At 44.3% G+C, this 24,599-nt stretch overlaps 1 protein-coding gene across 2 annotated transcripts in view; it reads right to left on the minus strand.

The window, feature by feature from the left end:
* The window catches only part of LOC124790106 (coronin-7), a 238,154-nt gene that overhangs the window by 90,844 nt on the left and 122,711 nt on the right, over positions 1 to 24,599 (minus strand). For both annotated transcript variants that reach the window (XM_047257676.1, XM_047257675.1), the window contains one exon: positions 22,339 to 22,509. In XM_047257676.1, coding sequence (XP_047113632.1) covers positions 22,339 to 22,509 — 171 coding nt within the window. The remainder of the gene's footprint in view (positions 1 to 22,338; positions 22,510 to 24,599) is intronic.

A 24,599-nucleotide genomic window follows, 5' to 3' on the forward strand; every position in this document is an offset into this window, starting at 1 on the left:
GTGTCGCCACTGTCAGTGATTGCAGACCGAGCGCCGCCACACGGTAGGTCTAGAGAGACTTCCTAGCACTCGCCCCAGTTGTACAGCCGATTTTGCTAGTGATGGTTCACTGACAAATTACGCTCTCATTTGCCGAGACGATAGTTAGCATAGCCTTCAGCTACGTCATTAGCTATTTATCTTGTGATGCATGTACCGTCAAGAGCTATGTTCACCACTTATGGATTAAAGTTAAGTATTCCAGCAGCTTTGTACTTTATTTGCTAGTCTCAATTACTTTACCTGTTCCAGACCTCACGCTAGCCCGCGTGAGCTTAAACGCGTGCCTTTCGGCTACCTCCTAGTGGCTTGGCTGTCATGCCAAGTCACAACATCAATCCTATTACTCCATTTACCAGTCAATGATGGGAGCATCACAATCATCTACATATACACTCTACAAGCCAATACAGTGCATAGTGGATTGTACTCCATATCAATATTAGAAACATTTTGTTCAATTCCATTTGTGTATGTAGCAAGAGAAAACTGACATTGTAATCTCACATTTCAATTGTTCTTATTTGAGAGACAAATGGAGGCAGCATAAATATTGACTATTATTTCTCTTGAATGCCAACAGCCTTGTCATCGTGGATACATCAGTTCCCATCAGATCACCAGTCTCTCTTCTTTAAGCACCGTCGGGTGCCAATAGGACATGGATGAGCGACCGTCTGGATCCACTGTGGGCTGTTCGCAAACAGGCTGTAGTCAGTGCTTGTGAGGCCAACTGAGGAGCTACTTGATTGGGAAGTAACGGCTTCAGGTCAAGAAAACACAATGGCCAGGAGAGCACTGTGCTGACTCCACATGCCTCCATATCTGCATCCAATGATGCCTTTGGCGATAAGGATGACATGGCAGTTGGTCAGTACTAATGGGCCTTCCAAGACCCATTCGGACAGAGTTTACTGTATTTTATCATAGTTTATTGCAGTTTATTTCCCTTGACTACCAGTTCACTATATGTACTCAAAATACTTCTTTAGCAAACACCACTCTAATTTTACCAAATATTCCTATATACTTTTCCTGAGTATCTCTATACAACTTTCTCCAAAGGTTATAACAATTTGTTATGTAGCACAGCTCTGAATTTGTTCAATTTCTGCTGTTTTTTTCTCTTGTTTTGCTTTAGAGTGCAAAAACAACTGGGGTCATACGTGCCCAAGTCAGAACTGTAGAACACCATGACAGAGAGGAGTTAAAAACCAACTATACGTAAGTACCAACTAACATAATAGAAGACAGCTAAAAAGAGGCACATGAAAAAAGGGCTAAAAAAGACACCATACAGAAACAGAAGTCAAAAACTAAAAATTAAATGGCCTTCACCATATTACTTTGGTGGATAAAAAGTAAGACGCTGTCGACAGCCCACACATCATTTGCTAAAACGGCCGATAACTCTGACGGCAAACCCAAACGGGAATGTAATAGTTAAAAAATGGACATTCCATCATGAAGTGGCGGACAGTTAAAACTTGAGCACAATGTGTATAAAGTGGTGGGGTAGTGCCACTTAGCAAATGATGATGGCTAAGAAGGCAGCGCCCAATATATAGCAGAGTTAAAATAACCTCCTCCCAGTGGGAGGGCTGACTGGAGGTTGCCCAAGCCACTAGTAGAGGCTTAATGAGCTGGAGCTTATTCCCATGAAGGGAGGACCATTGGTGATACCAAAGGGACACCACCACCTCCTGAAAGACAGCAACACAGAGATCACTGGAGGGAATATACGTACTCGCAGGCTGAAGTACGAGGACTGCAGCTTTGGCAGCAGCATCAGCAGCCTTGTTTCCTGGCAGACTGACATGACCAGGAACCCAAAGAAACATCACACTGGCTCCACCAAGAATGAGCAGTCGACAGTTTTCCTGGACCCGCTGCACTAAGGGATGAGCGGTGTACATCGCACAGACTTTGAAGGGCACTGAGTAAGTCTGAGCAGAGGACACAATTGGAAAGGCTGTGTCGCCGGATGTACTCTGTGGCCTGATATGAGGCAAAGAGCTTGGATGTAAATACTGAAGAGTGTGCCAGAAGCCGATACTGAAAGACACGATTGCCAATGACAAAGGCACACCTGACCCCACGGTCAGTCCGTGAGCCATCAGTGCATACAAAGGTACTATCGCGAAGTTCCATGAGAAGATCGTGAAACTGAAGGCGATAAACGAAGGCTGGAGAAGTGTCCTTAGGAAGCAAATAAAGGCCAAGGTTAACATGGGTCACTTTGCAAAGCCAAGGTGGTGAAGGGTTCACACCCACTGGGAAAGGTGCAAGTAGTGTGAAGTTCAGCCGCTGCAGCAAGTGCCGAAAGTGGACTCCATGAGGTAACAGAAAAGAAGGACGAGCCCCATACTGACGATCAAAGGAATCATCAAAGAAAGAGGCACAGGATGGGTGGCCATGCATTTTCCACAAACAGCATGTATACCTGCTGAGGAGAAAATCACGGTGGTAGGACAGTGGTAGCTTCTGCATACAGACTCTCAACCGGGCTAGTGTAAAAGGCACCCATGGCCAAATGGATGCCACAATGGTGGATAGTGTTGAGATGGCGTAAGAGGGATGGGTGTGTAGACACACAAACAAAGCACCCATAGTCGAGTTTTGAACAGACAAGGGACTGCTACAAATGGAGGTGGGTGGTTCGATCGGCACCCCAGGAAGTACCATTGAGGACAATGAGGAACCACATACAGAGGGCTGCCAGGTAAGATACATGGGAGGACCAAGAGTGTTTCCTATTGAGCATGAACCCCAGGAATTTCATAGTTTCAACAAACAGAAGGGCAACAGGCCCACAATGTAAAGCTCGTGGGCAAAACCACTTGCGTCTCCAGAAATTCACACAGACGGTTTTGTCAGTGGAAAAGCGAAAGCCATTGGCGACGCTCCAGGAGTAAAGACAATCAAGACATTGCTGAAGATGCCACTCAGCAAGACAGGTCCATGGAGAACTGCAATAGATGGCAAAATCGTCAACAAAAAGGGAGCCAGAGATGCCTGGTGGGAGACAGGCCATAATAAGGTTAATGGTGATGGTAAAGAGGATTATGCTCAGGACACAACCCTGAGGCACCAATTTTCCTTGATAAAGGTGTCCAACAAGGCAGAACCCACATGCACCTTGAAAACTCAATCTTTTAAAAATACCTGAAGGAAATAGAACACGCAGCCATGGAAGCCCCACATGTAAAGATTACGGAAGAAACCAGTTCTGCAGCAGGTGTCATAGGCCTTCTCCACATAGAAAAACATGGCCACAGCCTGGGATTTCCACAGAAAACCATTCATGACATGAGTGGACAAAGTAACAAGATGGTTAATTGAATTGTTTATTTCAGAAACCACCTAAGTGGCACTTTTAACAAAATGGAGATTTTGATGTGATGTTACAATTTGGAGATAAATACATCTTTTATTGCAGAAACTGCCAATGTTCCCTGCAAGGATCGCTATTACGCAGATGTGTAAATAATGTGTTTATTTCAGAAAGAACCCAAACACCGTCACTTAGGTTCTTTCTGCAGTAAATTCAATCCTCCACTCATGATGGTTGGTAGCCCTGTTAGGATTATGTGTTACGTGACCCTTCTTTTGTTTTTACTGAGTCTGTTGTTGTTGTTATGTGTTGAACACGGAGGGATTGAGTGTGTGTCTGTAGTGGAAATATAGGTGTATTTGGTGATTATTAAGTAGTGTGCAGTTCTTAAACCATGTCTGACAATTCAGATGACGAACCTAATCCTAAGCGTACACATGGAGTGAGATATGAAGAAAAATACAAGCAGAACGTTTTCCGAAAAGCTAGAAAGCAAGGACTGAGGTATGTGTCCCACAAAGGGAAAGAGGTCACCCAGAAAGCCAGACTAGTGTAGCTATAAATGTAATTCAAAATTTACTGAAGAATCTATACAGGCACTCTGAAATAACTTTTATTCTTTGGAGAGTAAAAACACACAAGACAACTAATTGCAAACATTGGTTGAGGTCATGCCAGTAAAACGTAAGTGTGAAAACCCTAACGTAGAGGAACAAGGTCAAGATGAGATTCAAGAAAATGCTGACATGTCTATTGATGAATTACTTAACAACAAAAAATCACACTCTTATAAATGGAATGGTATTCTAACTCCAGTATGTAGAAATGTTTTCTTGCATGTTTCTGGCATTTCAGACAGCACAATTAAGAGAATCAATAAATGTTCTGTCCTTAATAAGAGCCCAGTGGACAGGAGGGGGAAGTCAAGAAGTGGGAACTGTGTTCCAGGTGAAATTTGTGTATGCATACATAAACAGTTTGAGAAATTTGATGTGAAAGTAAACCATTATGGAGGCAAACCCAAAAAATACCTTGAAGCACGATTTGATGTTGTAAAAATCTACAATATGTTCATCTAGACAACCCTGATCTACAAGACAGAGTTAAGTATAGTTTCTACTACAAATACTTCAAAGAGAACTTCTTGTATTTGTTTGGTCGGCCACAAGTTGACATTTGCGCAACGTGTGAAAGATTATCTGTAAAACTGAAATACAAAGCTCTGAGTAAAAACTCTAAGCAGAATGTAGCAGCTGAAATGGTTTTTCATAACAGAAGATCCAAAAAAATATTATTCAGCTATGGAAGAAGTGTCTCAGAACAAAGATAAAGACACTGTGACATTGGCATTTGACTTCATGCAAAACCTGCCTTCGCCTCATGTACCTGTACAGGAGGTATTTTATATGAGACAGCTCTGGTTAAATGTTTTTCAGTACAAGACGTAAAAACCAATTGATCGAAATTGTATGTGTACCATGAGGGAGAAGCACACAAAGGCCCAGATGAAGTCTGTTCTATGCTGCTACATTACTTTGACACTGAAATTCCATCTAACGTCAAGGACCTCATATTGTTTTGTGATGGGCCAACGGGCCAAAATAAGAATCACACAATTGTGCGATTCTTATTGAATCACTGTGCCAGAGGTCAGTTTGAGACGATTACGCATCACTTTCCAGTCCGTGGACACTCTTTTTCGCCATGTAACAGGGATTTTGGAACTATTAAATAGCTCTTGGGGAAGGTGGACAGAATTTATAGTCCACATCGACATTCTGAGCTCACGTTTAAGGCAAGTGCGTCCGGACGTTTTTCCGTTTATCATCTTACCTCATATGACGTTTTAAGTTTTAAACGTTGGTGGTCTACACTGTACAAGAAAACTACAAACTCCAATGAAACATCAGGCAGAAATGTACCAAGACAACATAAGGAGTCATTCAAGGTATCTAGTTACAAACAGTTCCTGTATTCTAAAGATACTCGCGGGAAAGTTGTGGAAAAGGCATTTATTGGAGGATTTTCATCTACTTTCACTCTATTGAAAACTGACAGCCCACCTGAACTACCTTCTGAGAAGGCTTATCCTTTGGGAAAGGTACATTGATTACAGTAATGTTATTAGTTGGATGTCGAATTAGTGAGCAAGTAAAAACAATATTGTGTAGCATTACAAACAGTTACTGGGTTTTGCACAACATAATTTTTGGTTTTAGGTTCCAATCAACAAAAAGAAACTGATAAAATTAATGGACTACACTGTTGGTTATGAAGAATTTTATGACAGCTTTATTCAATGGCCAACAACCGAGAAAGAAACTGTCGAGGACATGCCTGAGGCTCAATAAAGGCAGAAAAGCATTTACTGTGCAAATTTGTATTTTGTGGTTCACTAATGTGTGCCTGTTGCATTTTTATAAATAGAATGGTGTTATTTACTTAATCTTTCATCTTAAAACATGCAAAGATTAATCAATTTGCCTATCTGATTCTGTATTACTGCTACAGAAATTAACAGGAAAAGTGGTTTATTTCAGAAACAACCTAAGTGCAATATTTTAAAAAATTGTTTATAGCATAGTACATTTCTTTAAAATTATTTTGTGTTTTGTACACATTTCCAGCACCTTAAAGTTTCATTCAAAAATATTAGAAGGAGATCAGACTTCAACTTACAATGCTACACAGTTTTTTTTAATTTCCCAACATCCTGGATAAGTGTACTTAGGTGGTTTCTGCAATAAGCAATTCCATTGCAGAATGCCGCACTCATAATCCACATTGTGCATTCGTCAGTAAATTGAGAGACTCGAGCCACCATACCAGCCGGGCATGAATCATGCATTCCAACACCTTGCAAACACTGCTGGTAAGAGAGATGGGGCGGTAGCTAGAAGGAATGTTTTAGTCCTTACCAGGCTTAGGTATGGGTATGACGGTGGCTTCATGCCTGCGTCTGGAAAATGTGCCCTCTGCCCAGATGCGGTTGTATGTGTTAAGCAGAAAGTGCTTGCCCACAAGAGAAAGGTGTTGCAACATCTGAATGTGGATGGCGTCTGACCCTGGGGTGCAAGATCAGGATGAACTGGAAACATGATCGAGCTCCCTCATAGTAAAGGAGGAATTGTAGCACTCATGATTTAGAGAAGAGAAGGGTATTGCCCAAGCCTCCTCCACTTGTGTCCGATGGAGGAAGGCAGAGTGATAGTGGGAAGAGCTCGAAACTTCTGCAAAACGGTGGCCCAATGTGTTGGAGACAGCAATGGGGTTCACGATAACATCATCTGCTACTGTGAGGCCAGAAATGGGGGAATGGATCTTGGTCCCAGAGTGTTGTCGGAGGGTAGCCCACATGACAGAGGAAGGGGTGGAATTGTTAAAAGAACTAGTGAATGAAATCCAGCTAGCTCGTTTGCTATCCCGAAGAATGCGACAACACTTTGCACACATCTATTTGTAATGAATGCAGTTTTCCATCGCAGGATGATAGTTAAAAATGCAGATAGCACGTCTCCATGCACGAACTGCATCGCGGCATGCCTCAGTCCATCAAGGGACTGGGACTGGGACACAACACGATAAAGAGGAAGTGCAAGGAATGGAATGTTCTGCAGCAGTAAGGATAATGTTGGTTAGATAGTACACCTGATCATCACAACTGGGGAAATCTTGTTATTTGAAGGTCGCCAGGGAGGAGTAAAACTGCCAGTCAGCCTTAGTAAGCAGCCATTTGAGCATGCACATGGATGGGGTAGGAGTCAGCAAAAGGAGAGCACACAGGAAATGGTCGCTTGAGTAGGTGTCAGAAAGAACGGACCACTCAAGATGATGGATAATCTGGGCAGTGCAAAAGGATAGGTAAAAATGGGAATAGGTGTGTGAGGAGTCAGAAAGGAAAGTGGGTGCTCCAGTGTTCAGGCAGAAGAGGTTAAGATGGTTAAGGTCAGCCAAGAGGGAACCTCTCTGACAGGTCCTGGGAGAACCCCAAAGGAGATGATGTGCATTAAAGTAACTGAATAGCAAAAATGGGGGTGGTAGCTGTCCAATAAGCTGAAGGAAGTCTGCCCTGGTGACACTGAATGACAGTGGGACATAAATGGTAAAGAGGGAAAAAGTCAGGCAGGGAAGGAAAAGGCGGACTGCAACAGCTTGAAGATGGGTAATGAGGGAGATGGGTTGGCTATGAATGTCATCCCGATGAGCAGCATGACGCCTCCATGAGACGGAACGCCAACCTCAAGGGGAAGGTCAAAACAACTAGATAAGTAATGTGAAAGCTCAAAGCAGCTGTGAGGGTGCAATTTCATTTTCTGAATGCAGAGTACAAGGGGATGCTGCCATGCTAAAAGCAGCCATCAATCCTCTTTGTGGGGCCGACGGCCGTGAATGTTCCATTGGAGGACAGTCATGAGGAGGATGAGATGTAGGGGTGTCAACTCGGCAGCTGCCGAGTGACAGCTGGTGTAGAGTCGCTACTACAGGGCACAGAAGGAGGAGGATCCTGCTCCATGGGGTCCACAGAAGCATTGGCTTGCTTGTGCGGTTGGTCCGTGGAGACCGATGCTGAAAAATGGTTGATGGTGCACACCAGCGATACGGAGACTGGCTGGGCTAAGGTATCATGTGGCAACACTGTCGAACAGGACCTTCGAGTTGGCGAAGGAGAAGACCGTTTGCCTTTGGTGGACTTCTTTGATCCTTTCCGGTTAGAGGAAGATTCGGGTGTTGTTGGGATGGAGGAAGTCTTCACAGGAGTACACCTCTTGCCCTTTCCTGCCTACTGGTTGTGTAGCTGGTGGCTTTGCCCCTTGAGGCGAGAGTTTGATGGTGTGTTGCATAGCGGGACAGGGGGATGGCGATGCTACCTTGACACTGGGCGATTTCACAACCTCAGAGCTGAATTTGAGGTTGCATGTCTGCAGGTCCATGTCCTTCATGGAGTGAGGGGTAACAAGAACAGAACCTAGGTACCAGACGGAAGAACACAGGGTTTGCGACTAGCCAGTAACTTGCAAACCACTGGATAAGGCACTTTTTCCTTTCCCCGAATCTCTTCGGCAGGCCACTCATCAAGATACATGGAACAATCCCGAGAGGAGGCAGCATGGCCGCCATTGCACTTGATACAGTGGGGAGAAGGAGGCAGACAATCGCCCTTGTGTGCATCCCCACCACAGGTTACACACTTGGCTGGGTGTCGACAAGACTTTCTAGTGTGATTGAAAAAATGACACTGGTAGCAGCACATCAGGTTCAGAATGTACGGCCAGACTGTGATAATTTCATAGCCTGCTTTGATCTTGGACGGCAGCACCACTTTATCAAAGGTGAGGAGAAGAGTGCAGGTGAGCACTAAGGAGGCATCTACCTTTTTCATTACACAATGGGTGGCAATGACACCCTGATCATAGAGGTAAGATTGGATTTTGGCCTCAGTTAGACCGTCAAGCAGCTGGGTGCAAATTACACCATGAGAAGATTTCAAAGTTCTATGGGCCTCAACACGAACAGGGTAGCCTTGGAAAAGCCAGGCAGCAAGCCGTTGTTGTGCCCGAGAATCAAGAGCAGTCTCCAAAAGCAAACTGCCATTCCATAAACAAGAGCAGGATTTCACACGGTCAGCAATTGCATTAACACCTTTCTGAATAATAAACGGATTGACTGTGACGAAGGACTGACCATCTTCAGTATGTGAGACCACAAGGCACTGTGGTGCAGTGGAAATGGTCTTTGTGTCATTAGCCTCATTACATTTACGTTTCCTAGATGTTGACTGGGAAGATGATTGACTCATTGCGAGAAAATCCCCCATGTTTGCCAGCATCTCCGATGGTGTGTTCCTTCCAACGGGGGGCCCCCCGCACAAGGGGGCGTACCCGCTTTAGGTGATTGTTCACACCTCCTGAACACCTGACAGAGGGACCAATTGGCAATTTGGGAAGGTAGCAGCTCACACAATCACCTCTAGCTGAGCCTGGCCTATTCCAGGGGGTACGACATGCGAATCCTACCTGTCGACCCGGGGTTGGGAATTAAGTGTTACCCAGTCACCTGTTATGTGTCAGACGTGTGGGCCAACCTTCAGGAGCACACGGGGAGGAAGAGGCAAAAGAGGAATCTCAAGTACAGAAGCAGAGGAATGAGATGAGAAGGGAAACAAGGAAAGGAAAAGGCAGTGAAAAACAAAGATGAGACTGTTCTTACATCAGCGACAGACAATGCAGAACATTCCCAATAACATCCTAGACATGTTCCCCAAGGGAGAGGAAAAAGAGCAGCAAGAGGACAGACATGCAGCACAGAAGGAAAAAAAAAACATTGTAAAGGCTGGGCCCCGTGGTAGAGAAGCACGAACCTGCCAAAGAGTGACAAGCCCCCTGGGGGAAATTTCTGCTAGGATGCCAACTAGAGAGAGACTCGGGAATAGTTCACAGCATCCTTTAAAGGTGGAAAGTGCTCTCCCAGAACCATCTCAACAACCAATTTTCCACTCACTTCTGCTACTATTTCAAATTTCTGTCACATTTATTAGTGCTTCATAATATTTACCACCACCACCACCACCACCACCACCACCACTCGTGTGATGTCCACTTTTGGATGACGGTCCCCCCCCCCAGACTTTCCCTTGCTTTATATGCACCTCAGTTTCATTACGGTCATAACTACACCTTCCATTTTATTCTCTGGCCCATCTGTTTGTTTGTTCTTTTTTTCCTTTCTCTCCTACTCATTCTCAATATGCCTCTTTCCACTGCTCGCAGAGCAGCCCTCAGTTTCCGAAGTTTTCACATTAAATGTCCTTTTCTCACTGCCGTAAGCAAAACTTTTAGTACATATTGATTGTAAACTTTGCATTTTAGACAAACTACAAGTTTTGTCTTGAAAAGTCTCTTTAGTTTACCAAAGGCAGTTCACAGTATTACAACCTGCCACCGTGGGTTGGTTGGTTGGTTTTTGGGGGAGGAGACCAGACAGCGAGGTCATCGGTCTCATCGGATTAGGGGCAGATGGGGAAGAAAGTCGGCCGTGCCCTTTGAAAGGAACCATCCCGGCATTTGCCTGGAGCGATTTAGGGAAATCACGGAAAACCTAAATCAGGATGGCCGGACGCGGGATTGAACCGTCGTCCTCCCGAATGCGAGTCCAGTGTGCTAACCACTGCGCGCCACCATGGGTATGAGGGATGTTGGTATACAGGAAACTGGCATCAACAGAGACCAGTACAGAACCAGGAGGTAAAGGGGTAGGGACGGTGGAGAGGCAGTGAAGGAAATTGTTGGTATCAGGCTCCAAACCCACTACCTCATGCTTCATAAGCTTAAAAACTTTATCCTAACACATAACAACTTCTTGTTTGAAGGAAAGGTACACAATCAAATCTGCGGCATAGCCATGGGCACCCCCATGTTACACTCCTATGCCAACCTGTTTATGGGCAATCTAGAGGGAACCTTCCTCGCCTCCAAAACCCTTTTTCTGGTTCAGATTCATTGATGATATCTCCATGATCTGGACTCAGAACCAAGACACCCTATCCTCATTTCTTCACAACCTCAACACCTCATCTCCCATTTGCTTAACCTGGTCCTCCTCAACCCAGCCTGCCACCTTCCTGGATGTTGACCCCTCTTCTCACATAGCTCCATCCAAACCTCTGTCCACATTAAACCCAGCAACCACCAACAGTACCTGCATTTTGAAACCTGTCATTTCTTTCACACCTAAAAATCCCTTTCATACAGTCTGGCCACCCAGGGACGACGCATCTGCAGTGACAAGAACTCTCCTTCACTGTATGCTTAAAGTCTCACCAATGCCTTTCGTGAAAGGCACTATCCCCTTGATCCAGTCCGCAAATAGATTTACTGTGACGTTTCTCCACACCCCCAACTCTCCCAACAGCCCCGAGAGCCAGCTACAAAACAGTGTCCCTTTCATCACCTAATACCACTCCTAACTGGAACTACTGAACCACATCCTTTGCAGGGCTTTGATTATTTGTCATCGTGCCCTCAAATGAGGGAATTCATACCCAAGATCCCTCCCACACCTCCTAAAGTGGTATTCTGTTGCCCACTCAACCTTCACAACATCCTAGTCCAATCCTATGTGACTCTCGATCCTGACCCCTTGCTACTGGTATCATATCCCTGTGGAAGACCCATTTGCAAGGTATGCCCAATCCACCCACCCAGCACTTTCTATTCCAGCCCTGTCACAGGGTTAGCTTACCCCATCAAATGCTGGACCACCTGTGAAAGCAGCCATGTCATGTATCATCTCAGCTGCAACCATTGCCCAGCCTGTGGTGGCAGCTGAACATAACATGCTTGATTTCAATGGCTGCTTCACAACCTGGGCCAACTGTACCCCCCCACCCCCCCTCCCAACAGCTATTTTGAACTGTGGAGATGGAAGTTATCCTTACAACACATTTTCTGCTCCTGAAATCATCCCAGTCTCAACCTACAGTAATCCATAAGACCACATCCTCCTCTCTCCTATCATCTCCACCCTTTTCATGTCCCCCACCCTCAATGTGCTCTACCCATTCTTTCCCCTTTTCTGCTCTCCCCCTGCCCCCCACCCTCCCAAAAAAATCACCCAACACTGTACCCACCAGTCTTGTCAATCTGTGATCTAGTCCTTGACTCCTTGCTAGACCCACAAGACAGTCCTCTTCTCTCCACCCACACATATCCAGCTACCCCTTCCTCTTCCTCACCCCACACCAGATTGATGTTCATGTGACAGTCAGATTGTTGTCAGAGCTGAGGTGCCAGTGGTAGTGGTCATGTGTGTGTGGGGTATGATTTCTTGTGTTAATGTGTGGGCATTTTCTTTGCTGAAGAGGGCTTTTGTTGAAAGTTATAACAGGGTGTATATGTGGACAATGAAGAAAAGTTCCCGGATTTTTCCCAGATTTCCCAGGTAAAAATACACTTTCTCCCGTGTGAAAACATGCTTTTTCCGTGTTAAGTGACAGTATATTTTTCCTTATCAATCTTTGAATGGTTAAGGTTTTATACATGGGCGTGGAATTTCCCGGCACATTAGAAAATGAAACTCTTAGAAAATGAAACTCATAGAAAAAGACACGTTTTGGAAATATCTTTTATGTGCAGCAACATGTACGTTGCATATTTTCGTATTACGAAAGTATACATTAGAATTCCACCAAACACCACATGTTACTTTTGGAATCATTGAAATCGAGATTGCGATGCGTTTCTTTAAGCCAGTCATAGCTCACGATGTGATCTTGGCAGCTGATGACAACGGATATTCGGAGCATAGGACACGTGATGTAGTCAGCCAACAGCAACATCACTGATACGTAGCACGAACACACAAACGGGGAAAGTTAATAGTTTAAATTAATATACATAGTGTTGCTACAAGAAAATCAAAGCTTTCACATATAATATTGGTCTCTAAGGTTAATAAGCTGCAAGAGAAGCATATAATGTTGATCTTTTTTGCGCGTGTTACACTTTAAGATATATCACACAAATGTGCCAGCAAAATTTTTAATAATGACATAAATGTCTGATCTTCAGGGTTCGAAATTCTTCTAAATGGCTCATCATCAAAGAGCTAATTTTTAAATGAGAGTCAAACACTCTGTGATTTAAGAAATTCATGGTACATTCTTGCATATAGTTCAACTTACATAAAAGGATATTTACTTTGAAAGTAATGCTTTTCAAACCACCATTCGCCATACTTTCCTGTGACCTGTTAGAAATAGGTTTGTTTCAATAGCTGCCAGAGAGCGCAGATAACAGGCGACACCATGCTTGTGCAGCTATGATGACATAGGAAACCCTTATGAACATAGGTGTAAAACACTGAAAGATCATACATTATGTCATAAAAGAAACAAGACATCAGAGGATACTCCAAGAGCATCAGAATTTCCTGACCCATACTAAAATGTGCACATTTAAAGTGCATATTTAAAGTGCACATTCGTATGTCCAGATTCCCAATGAAGTAGACCTCGACCTGATATTGAGCTTTTCAGTGTGGTTTTTGGGACGTAAATTTTCTTGGAGCACCAGTACTGTACTATATCATGTTTGGTTCTTTATTATGGCACAATGCCATAGGTGCTAGTGGATGAAAACATGCACTTGAAATGCAGCGAACAGTTGAAACTAGCCAGTACTGTGGAATTAAACATTTCATTTCAAATACATTGACTGCCTATGCGGAAAAGGTTACTAAAAGTCAAATTTCTTTAGCAAACAGACAAAAATAACTTCATTGTTCTGCAAGGCGATAAATGCTTGACAGTCAGAAAGGTGGAAATAAAATAAAATCTGAAACTAATGACACATTTTAGCCTTCCGTAATTATGTGAATGTATTTTAATTCATTTGATAGCTCCCAGCCACAGATATCTGTTTTGTTTTCATTCCACATGAGAGTAAACGAAGGGGAAACAGCAAAATCGTTACATGTAAACATGGGTCTGTTGGAGACTATCCACTATAACTCAGACTGCTCTGCTCATCAGCCTCTGATCTATGATATTTTCGAACTGGGTCAATACTAAAAAAAAGATCAAATTTTCAAAAAGATTTTCATCTTGTAGTGCACATCTTTCTGAAAAGTCTGAAACATAAAACATATGCGTTCAAAGAAATGTAAGACATGTTATTTGGTCTTCAGTGTGCCAAAGTGCAGTGCAACGCCTCTTCATGAACCATTCTTCTATCGCACGTCACTGTATTTCACTCAGTGGAATTGAAACGTGTGTATTTTGTAATGGATGCCACCAAACCTACACAGGATAGTGGAAATTAAAATGTCCTATGGTGCCTCTCCTGCTCCCAGTCGGCAAAAAAAAAAAAAACCACCACCCTCGAAATTAATAGCGGATAGGATTATTTGTAAAAGGGAGAACAAGAACTCTTCAGAAAATCTGCACTCTTTATTGACAATTGGCTAATAACTTACTGTTTTGTGTGACATAACATTAAATATAGGACACATAAAACCAATAAAGAAAAAGAGACAAACAAGAGACAAGCTACATGAAAAATCGAAATGTTGGTATCTAATACTGAAAAAGCTGTTAACACAAATAATATCCAAGACTGGTGTGGTTTCTTGATCTGATTAAGTCTATTTTGTCACTGTCTGCTAGATAAAACAAAATAGGTCTTTCTAATATTGGAGCAATTTTGTAAGACACACCAAATAAACGAGAATGTTTTGGCACAAATGGCCATTTTTATAACATGAGAGAATATAATTCATGAAGTGCCAATATCAAATGCCTATTAGGCCTACTACAAGCAAAAAGCTTTATGTTAGGAAACAGTTTCACATTTCATTCATACGCACCAGCTTCTCAAGCATGAGATCAAAAAGTAGAATTAAGGAATTTTTATATAAATTTGTAATCGTCTTATTCTTCCACAATTTGTGTGATGTCCCCGTTTCTTCTCCTTCCTTGTTCTAACAAACAATCTTGTCATCACCAATTCTGCAGCTTTTCCTGCCATTGTCAAAATTTGTTCAGTGATTAACTTCACTAACCCTGCCAGAATCACAGGTTTAGTTATCCCAAGATTGTTTTCCGGTTAGGCGTTATTGCGTGTTCGTACTACACGTTTTCCACGTTACTTCCGGAATAGAACTTAAGCGGCTGCTAGCCAGGAACTGTACAACTGGTCCTTACTAGTGTGCCGTCCTGGCCAAAAATTTGTCAAAATTTCATGTTCTTGGGAACACTGACAAGATAGTATGTAATATTTCTCACCTGTTATTCCTGTCAATCGTTTATTTCCATTCTGGTAGTCTGAATCTATGGATTTCGCTAGTAATTATAACAACACTGATCATTCGCAAACCCAATCAACCACATAACCAGACAGCTATTGGCATTCATCTGTTTGGCTTTACTCCACTCAGCTTGTATAGCCCTGTCCCCTTTTGTCTGCGGAAAGTTTATTTCTAGATCTGACGAGGATTCTCCTGACTGAGACATCATGTACACTATGCACGCTTTCAAAACTCAACTTATGATTCATTCAGAAATCAACTTAAAATGAGTTCAAAAATGTTCAAAAAGCAACAGGGGAGCGTTTCAAAATCATATGAATAATTGATAAGACAAACGTGCACAGGATGCTAGGCACTTTGTGAAACAAGTCCCCCCCCTCAAGAATATGAATTTGGCGCCCTCTTTTTTCGGCAGCATCTAGCTGCTTGCTGCGACTGCTTGCACAGCCAATAGCCACATTCCTGTAGCCAGAAGAGGGAGAATCTACTGCTCAAATGTGACTCAACTGCGCATGTCATGAGCCGGCTCATAACTGCTAAACCGAATCTAATGTAAACAGTTGGGACTTCACACTCATCGGAGGCAATTTGTTGTTATGAAACAATGTATAGTCTTCCTAAAGCCTTTGACACATTTTGCTGTTGGCAGACGCTTGCATGAGCACTGTGTGTCATCGTTGCATATGATGCATTTCTTTTGCAATTTAAGTTATTTTAGTTTTTTTCTCTCGTTTATGTTTTATTGTTGAAGTATTATTATGCAGTAGTGGGATACAGTAATATACTTCATTGGAGAATCGGTTCTTAACATGCAAAATTACAAAAATTTAACTGGAAACTAAAACAATGAAAAATTCCCAGAATTCTAAAAAATTACCGGGTTTTTCCCGGTTTTCTCCCGGGTTGTATACATCCTGCATAATGTGTAAAAGTGATTTCATTGTGCCTGTCTGCAACTCAATGGGTCATCTTTACAGTGAGTAGCAGTCTATAGCTTTTGTAATATTTTGACCACGAAGGACACATTTTGCAAGTTGTTGAGGAAGATCCAGAAGTCTGCTGTAGCATGTGACACATCTCTTAGTGTGACATGGTGGGTAATTCATGTCAGATTATGTGCTTGGATCATCTCGAACACGTACAAGGCCTTTCACCTGCTGGTCTCTGACCATGGCATAACTTTCACAAATTGTTTGCTCCATAACCTGCTACCCTGTTGTTTCTATCTTCATTCTCGTTTAAGTTACAGACCAGGAACGGGAGGAGTTGGAATAATTTTGAGGAAAAACTATGGCTCACGTGTCAAGGGATATGTGCAATATAGCTCTCGAATAATACTAGTCAAACTTGAAACTAAAGCAAAGGACACTGTGATAATACAAATATACATACCAACATCCAAAGAAGAAGATGCAGTCATTGACGAAATATACGAAGAAGTAAGTAATGAAATGAGAAATGTTAAGGGAGATGAAAACCTGATTGCCATGGGAGACTGGGACGCAATTGTGGGTGAAGAACCGGAGGAAGAAATTGTTGGCAAATATGGACTTGGAAGAAGAAATGAAAGAGGGGATCAACTAATCGAGTTCTGCTCGAAGCACCAATTAGTTGTTGCAAACACACTTTTCCAATATCACAAATGAAGAAGACACACATGGAAGGTCCCTGAAGACCTGAGGAGACAACAGATTGATTACATTCTAGTGAAAGCACGTTTTAGGAACCAGATAAAAGATTGCAGGAGCTATCCCTCTGTAGGCATAGGCAGTGATCATAACCTGGTCCTGATGAAAAGTTCACTGAGATTCAAACGTTTGAAGAAGAAGCCAGTAAAACTTAAATAGGAACTAGAAAAACTGAAAACTGAGGGACTGGCAAAGTGCTATGCTCATGAAACAGACAACCTAGCTAAAAATTTTCAACATGGTGGAGTAAATGAAGACTGGGATCAAATTAAATTTGGTATATACAAAACAGCAGAAAATATAGTTGGAAGAACTGAAACAGGAGATTATACAAAAATGCAACTGATGAACAAGGAAAAGCTGAATACAGAAGACTAAGGAATTTAGTTAATAGAGAAGCTAGGACAGCAAAAGAAAATTTTCTTGAAGAATTTGCAGGGAAGTGGAAGAAAATACACAAAACGGAAGAACTGATTTAGCCTACAGAACAGTAAATCAGTTTTTTAACAAACATAGAACAACACTCTCAGGCACAATAGAAAATAAAGAGGGCAAAATGCTGTTTGGTGATGACATGGTGAAGAGATGGAAAGAATACATAGAGGAGTTGTATGCCGGAACACCTCTTTTGGAGGAAGTAATAGGAAGAGAAAAGCAAGTAGACAAAGATGACAAGGGAGATGACATTCTGCAAGAAGAATTTGACAGAGCTCTAAAAGAACTACGGGACAACAAAGCAGAACTAATAAAGAATGCTGGTGACAGCATGAAAATGATGCTGCTTAAACATATTAGGTCCATCTATAACACAGGAGAGATACCGACACACTTCCAGAAATGTATCATTGTTCCTATACCAAAGAAGGCAGCAGCTACAAAATGTTAACAGTACCAAACTCCAAGCCTAATACCACACGCATAAAAAATTATCATAAAAGTAGTTCTGAAGAGAATTGAAGAGAAGGTGGAGGATATGCTGGGTGAAGACAACTTCGTTTCAGAAGGGGATTGGGAACAAGAGAGGAGATTCTGGCACTGAGACTCGTTATCGAAAAGAAATTACAGAAAAATTAACCAACTTGTATTGCCTTTGTAGACATGGAAAAGGCATCTGATAACATTATCTGGCAAGAGATGTTCAGAGTGCTGAGTAAAAGTGGAATAAAGTGCAAAGACATCCGTTTGATACTCAGTTCCTATAAGAATGAGGTGGCAGTGATCAGGAACCATCACCAGAAACAAGAAGCAAATATTAGAAAATGGGTAAGACAAGGATGTGCTCTCTCTCCTCTTATATTGAATGCTTACATCCAGGAAGCTACAGACCAAGTTCGAGAAACTACGCAGGTGGGGATCAAAATTAATGGGCACAAGATAGACATGCTATGTTCTGCAAATGATATTGCTATAGTCAGGGAGACAAAAGAAGATCTAGAGGAAGACCTAAGAACAATGGAAAAAATTCTATGCAATCAGTATGGAATGAGAATACCGTATTTACTCGAATCTAAGCCGCACTTTTTTTCCGATTTTTGAAATCCAAAAAACCGCCTGCAGCTTAGAATTGAGTGCAACGTAAGAGGAAGTTCTGAAAAATGTTGGTAGGTGCCGCCACAACTAACTTCTGCCGTCGAATATACGTAGCACTACACAGGCATGCTTTGTAGGCACAAAGATAAATACTAGCACCAAAACCTCTGCACCAGTAAATAAATTTACAAAAAAAGGTGGAAAACGAGCTTTTTTTCTCCGCCCCGAGTTTTGACCACTGCATTTTCATACATTATCCAACGAAGTAAATACAAATTCCATATTGTTCATCTTCGAATGTAGCAGTCTTTCAATGTACTACGAAAATCCGAATGGCAAGACTGTTCGGGATGTTTGTCAGTATGGCCAACTCTATGTTCTGAATTTTTTCCTACCTCTGAGGAGATATGGTTGCTAATAGTAACTTTTATGAATTGTGAATCACATGCAGTATTCTCTTCATCATAAGAATAATACGACTATAAACATTTTGCCATGTATTGTTTCGTGTTTGCTGCTATCTCATTTAAATCCTGTCTGCCTAATAAACTACGAAACTAGATGAGACAACAGCAAACGCGGAAGAATGTACATATCATGTCATGTTCATATTCGTATTATTCTTATGCCTAATAGTGATACAGTCAGAAATAAAGCACGGCAATTGACTAGATTTTTAAATCTAAGATGACTCTAATTTCTGTGCAGAATGTTATGTATTAAAGAGACGTCTGCAAAGATTTTCAAACAGAGAAAAATTTTCGCTTTTATTTATTTCGAGTCAAAAACATTACAACAATATTTACAATATATACAATATAACAAATCAGGTCAAATCATAAAAGAACAAACTAAACGGTATTAGCCCAAAATTGTGCAACGGCAGCAGCATTGTCTGAAACATCAACAAGCTCTTGTGTGGAACATGATACAGGACATCTAGGACAGTTAATTAAATGTTTGGTTGTCTGTTCTTCTCCGCAGTCACACAAGGTGGAAGATTCCTTCATGAAGCCCCATTTAAACAGATTGTCCTTAGTTCGTCCGACGCCACTCCTGAGCCGATTTAGAGACTTCCACACTGTCCAGACTTGATTTCCACCAGGAGGAAGGGTCTCAGAAGGAGTCATCCAATCGTTACTGTCAGATTTTGCTGTCCACTGAGATAGTCTGGCTGCTCCAGTCCGACCGGTGAGGGGTGTAGTAGTTCTCATGAAGCTCCTCCTAGATTTGAGTCTACTAATTGGTAGCTGGTATCCATGTAGCAGGTGATCGGTGTTATGATCTGCTTTATGTCTCTCAAGTTTGGCTGCGACTTCACGCCTTATGTCTGGAGGAGCAATACCTGCTAGTTTATGGAGTTTATCAATAGGTGTAGCTTTGAGGCATCCCGTTACTGTCCTGCAGGTTTCGTTCAGGGCCACATCAACCTGCTTTGCATGAGATGACTTGTACCATACAGGACATGCGTATTCAGCTGCGGAATAACACAAGGCCAAGGCTGATGTTCTTAGTAGTTTGGGATCTGCACCCCAAACGCTGCCAGTGAGCTTCCGCAGGATGTTGTTACGAGCAGCAACTTTCTGCTTGGTGTTAGTGCAGTGTTTTCTGTAGGTCAACGTTCGATCTAAGGTGACACCCAGATATTTGGGGTAGAAACAATGTTCAAGCTCTTGATCTTCCCAAAACACTGTAAGTTTTCTATAGGCCTCTCGATTGCGTAGGTGGAAAGCACAAACTTGAGTTTTAGCAGGGTTCGGTCTTTTTCGCTAAACTCTCGTTCAGAACATCTATCATACGCAGTCTATTATCTGGTTCTTGTTGATCCTCTCTCTTTTTTTTTTTTTTTTTTTTAAATAAAAACCAAGGATATCAAACATGCAACAGATCATGAATGATGTTGGAATGTAACACATACGTGGAAATGAAGAGGAAGGCAGACGGAAGAGAGGAATGGCATTCTGCTGCAAACCAACCTTAGGGTACAACCCTAAAATAAAAAATAAAAAAAATAACTTCTTTAATAAAATATGAAGGCCTTTCACACATTGTAGGCTTTTTTTTTGCTGTAAGCAATCACCTCCCAAAAATATGTAAAAGTGTTTGTCATATTCTGTGTATCATAGTGATTGTTTGCAAAAATTCTCATCCGATCAAATTAGTGGAGGTTAATCATTTTCATGACCTCTATTTTTTGCTCAAGTCACATAATTAAGAATGAAAAAAATGTGTGCTGAAAGCTACACGTTCTAGGTAGTTGATGTAAAGTATGACACCGGCCCAGAATTAATTTAGATATGTAAGGTAAACATCCTAATATCACAATAAAATTGGCCAGCATAGTCAACTCTGTAACAGCCTTGGATCTTTTTTTTTTAAAAAAAAAAAAAACAGTCCTCATGATCCCAATCTGACATGACATTAAGCAACCCTGTCAATGTGTTGCAGAATTCTGTAATGTTGTCTCTACATGTTGAGTGTTGGTGCCACCTTGCCAAGTTGAAGATGGTGTCAACTTCTCGAGCTGACATTCGCTCATACTTGACAAAAATTTCACGGTGTTTTGCTTTTAACTTCTAGTGCAACACATTACATCCCATTGCTGAAATGCATTTAGGTCCATGGAAGTTGCATAGCAAAAGTACCCTACTGTATAAAATAACAATGTCTTTCAGCATCTACTATAATTGCTCTGCCATGTAAAACTCTATGTACTCTCAACGTGCCACCAAAGGCCTAGGTTATCCACAAACAAAATGTATTCCACTGTGCTAATGGAGTTGGGCTGGCATTTAGTAATACATGCCTGTCAAGTATACTAGCACTTTGCTTATGCAGCACTGTGAGGGAACAGAGGAATGTCCAAGGAAGAAGACATAATCTCTATGCATGAGAGTCATGGATGAGTACTTTCCTCAACAAGAGATTGCACGAGAGTTCAGGAACTAAATGTAGCAACTGTTCTGCCAAGGTCTGCATTCATATTCATTGTAGGATGACACTGAAACCACCATTAGAAAAGAAACGGCAACATTACCATGAACAGTGTGGCATGTAAACAAAAATATTGAGGATTTAGCCTTTCAGGCAAATTTAATTGTGCAGCAACTGCAAAGTCTATGGTATTTATCATCATGCTTTGCAACATACACCACCATTTCCAGTAATTGGTGAGAATTTTACAATGAAAGACAAGTCTGTGCTCCAAACTCCAGGTTATTACGCACAGCTTCTAGAATTATTTGAAGAGCAATGTCTGTAAAAGTAAAAAACGCAATGAACTGATGACTGGCCTGTGGTGCATGTTTTAACAGCTGCCAGTTCTTCTCCTGGTTTTGTATTGTTCTCCTTCCACTGCAACGATCTAGTTCCATACATTGATTGTAGCAAATATTGCCAATAATCTGCGATGTACTTTCTGAGAGCTATAATTTTTTCCCTTCGTTGTTCCCTCCATTACCAACTTAACTAGTCATTAATAACACATTAAGTGTTAACAAAGAGGCAGTTGTTCTCCTAATTGTCTTCCATAGACTTATCTCTTCATTTATTCTATATACATGCACGCATGCCCTAGCTTGCAAATGCCAGAACTATGGTCTGCCATCTCAGGAGTAAATAAATCTCTTAAGCACTTTGGCACTATTTGCAACTGACACTGGCAGTTTTAGAAATTATGCACAAAGTTAGAACAGTGCATTAACAGCAAGTTTAAGTTAAAACAATGCAGAGCTTATAAAATGTGTACTAAAATGCTGTGATCAGAAGTGCACAAAATATTGAGAAACAATTTAAATGATGGTCCATCTGAAACTTCTTTGCTATCTGGAGAACTGTTCCTGTAAGATGGAGGCATAGTATATGTACTTTACTTATTATTCGATACCTCTTTCACTCAAAATCAGAGACTAAAATTCTGTAACAGCTACATTTTATCTAACTTACCAACTGCCAATCTGCTGGAATCAAATGGATCCCAAGCAAAGTCCATTACATTTGTTCCCTGCACAAGTGTAGGTATTACACCATCTGGCAGCTTGCCGGTTCTGCTTATTTCGAACACCGCTATCTTGCCACCAGGTCCACTGAGTGGTACAGCAACACGTTCAGAGTTTGCTGAAATAAACTTGTCTGTTAAATTATCTAAATATTATTCTCTACGATTAATTTAAGACTGAAGGTAGTAATTCACCCTACAATGGAAATGTTGAATTTTCAAGAGGCACAGATGCCAGAACTGTATATTCAGTTGGCACAGTGTGTGTGTGGTGTGTGTGTGTGAGAGAGAGAGAGAGAGAGAGAGAGAGAGAGGGAGACAGGGAGAGAGGGAGAGAGTGGAGGGGGGAATGGGGTAGAGGGGCAGAAGGAGGGAGGAGGGGGAGAGGGGGATGGAGAGGTAGGGAGGGGGAGAGGGGGATGGAGAGGGAGGGAGAGGGAGGGGGAGAGGGGGTGGAGAGGGAGGGAGGGGGAGAGGGGGATGGAGAGGGAGGGAGGGGGAGGGGGAGGGGGAGGGGAGAGGGGGTGGAGAGGGAGGGAGGGGGAGGGGGAGGGGAGAGGGGGATGGAGGGGGGAGGGGAGAGGTGGATGGAGGGGGAGGGAGGGGGGAGGGGGAGGGGAGAGGGGGAGGGTGGGGAGGGGGAGGGGGATGGAGAGGGGGGAGGGGGAGAGGGGGATGGAGAGGGGGAGAGGGGGAGGGGGAGGGGGAGAGGGGGATGGAGAGGGAGGGAGGGGGGAGGGGGATGGAGAGGGGGGATGGAGGGAGAGGGAGGGCGGAGGGAGAGGGAGGGCGGAGGGAGAGGGAGGGCGGAGGGAGAGGGAGGGCGGAGGGAGAGGGAGGGCGGAGGGAGAGGGAGGGCGGATGGAGAGGGAGGGCGAGGGAGGGCGGAGAGAGAGGGAGAGGGGAGGGAGGGCGGAGGGAGAGGGAGGGCGGAGGGAGAGGGAGAGGGGAGGGAGAGGGAGGGAGAGGGAGAGGGGAGGGAGGGAGAGGGGAGGGATGGAGAGGGGAGGGAGGGAGAGGGGAGGGAGGGAGAGGGGAGGGAGGGAGAGGGGAGGGAGGGAGAGGGGAGGGAGGGAGAGGGGAGGGAGGGAGAGGGGAGGGAGGGAGAGGGGAGGGAGGGGGCAGATGGAGGGGGCAGATGGAGGGGGCCGGAGGGAGGGGGGCGGAGGGAGGGGGCGGAGGGAGGGGGCGGAGGGAGGGTGGAGGGAGGGTGGAGGGAGGGTGGAGGGAGGGTGGAGGGAGGGCGGAGGGAGGGCGGAGGGAGGGAGAGGGAGGGTGGAGGGAGCGTGGAGGGAGGGAGAGGGAGGGTGGAGGGAGAGAGAGGGTGGAGGGGGAGGGAGGGAGAGGGAGGGTGGAGGGAGAGAGAGGGTGGAGGGAGAGGGAGGGCGGAGGGAGGGGGAGGGAGGGAGAGGGAGGGCGGAGGGAAAGGGAGGGCGGGGGGAGGGAGAGGGAGGGCGGGAGATGGAGGGCAGGAGAGGGAGAGGGAGGGCGGGAGAGGGAGAGGGAGGGCGGGAGAGGGAGAGGGAGGGCGGGAGAGGGAGGGCGGGAGAGGGAGGGCGGGAGAGGGAGGGCGGAGGGAGGGTGGAGGGAGGGCGGGAGAGGGAGGGCGGAGGGAGAGAGAGGGCGGGCGAAGAGGGAGGGAGGGCAGAGAGGAGGGCGGGGAGGGGGGCGGAGGGGGGAGAGGGAGGGCGGAGGGAGGGCGTAGGGAGAGGGAGGGCGTAGGGAGAGGGAGGGCGAAGGGAGAGGGAGGGCATAGGGAGAGGGAGGGCGTAGGGAGAGGGAGGGCGAGGGAGAGGGGAGGGAGGGAGAGGGGAGGGAGGGAGAGGGGAGGGAGGGAGAGGGGAGGGAGGGAGAGGGGAGGGAGGGAGAGGGGAGGGAGGGAGAGGGGAGGGAGGGAGAGGGGAGGGAGGGAGAGGGGAGGGAGAGGGGAGGGAGAGGGGAGCGAGAGGGGAGGGAGAGGGGAGCGAGAGGGGAGGGAGAGGGGAGCGAGAGGGGAGGGAGGGAGCGAGAGGGGAGGGAGGGAGCGGGAGGGGAGGGAGGGAGCGGAGGGGAGGGAGGGAGCGAGAGGGGAGGGAGGGAGCGAGAGGGGAGGGAGGGAGCGAGAGGGGAGGGAGGGAGCGAGAGGGGAGGGAGGGAGAGGGGAAGGGAGGGAGGGAGAGGGGAAGGGAGGGAGGGAGAGGGGAGGGAGGAAGGGGGAGGGGGGAGGGAG

This window comes from Schistocerca piceifrons, chromosome 3, assembly GCF_021461385.2.
Source record: "Schistocerca piceifrons isolate TAMUIC-IGC-003096 chromosome 3, iqSchPice1.1, whole genome shotgun sequence".
NCBI lineage: Eukaryota > Metazoa > Arthropoda > Insecta > Orthoptera > Acrididae > Schistocerca > Schistocerca piceifrons.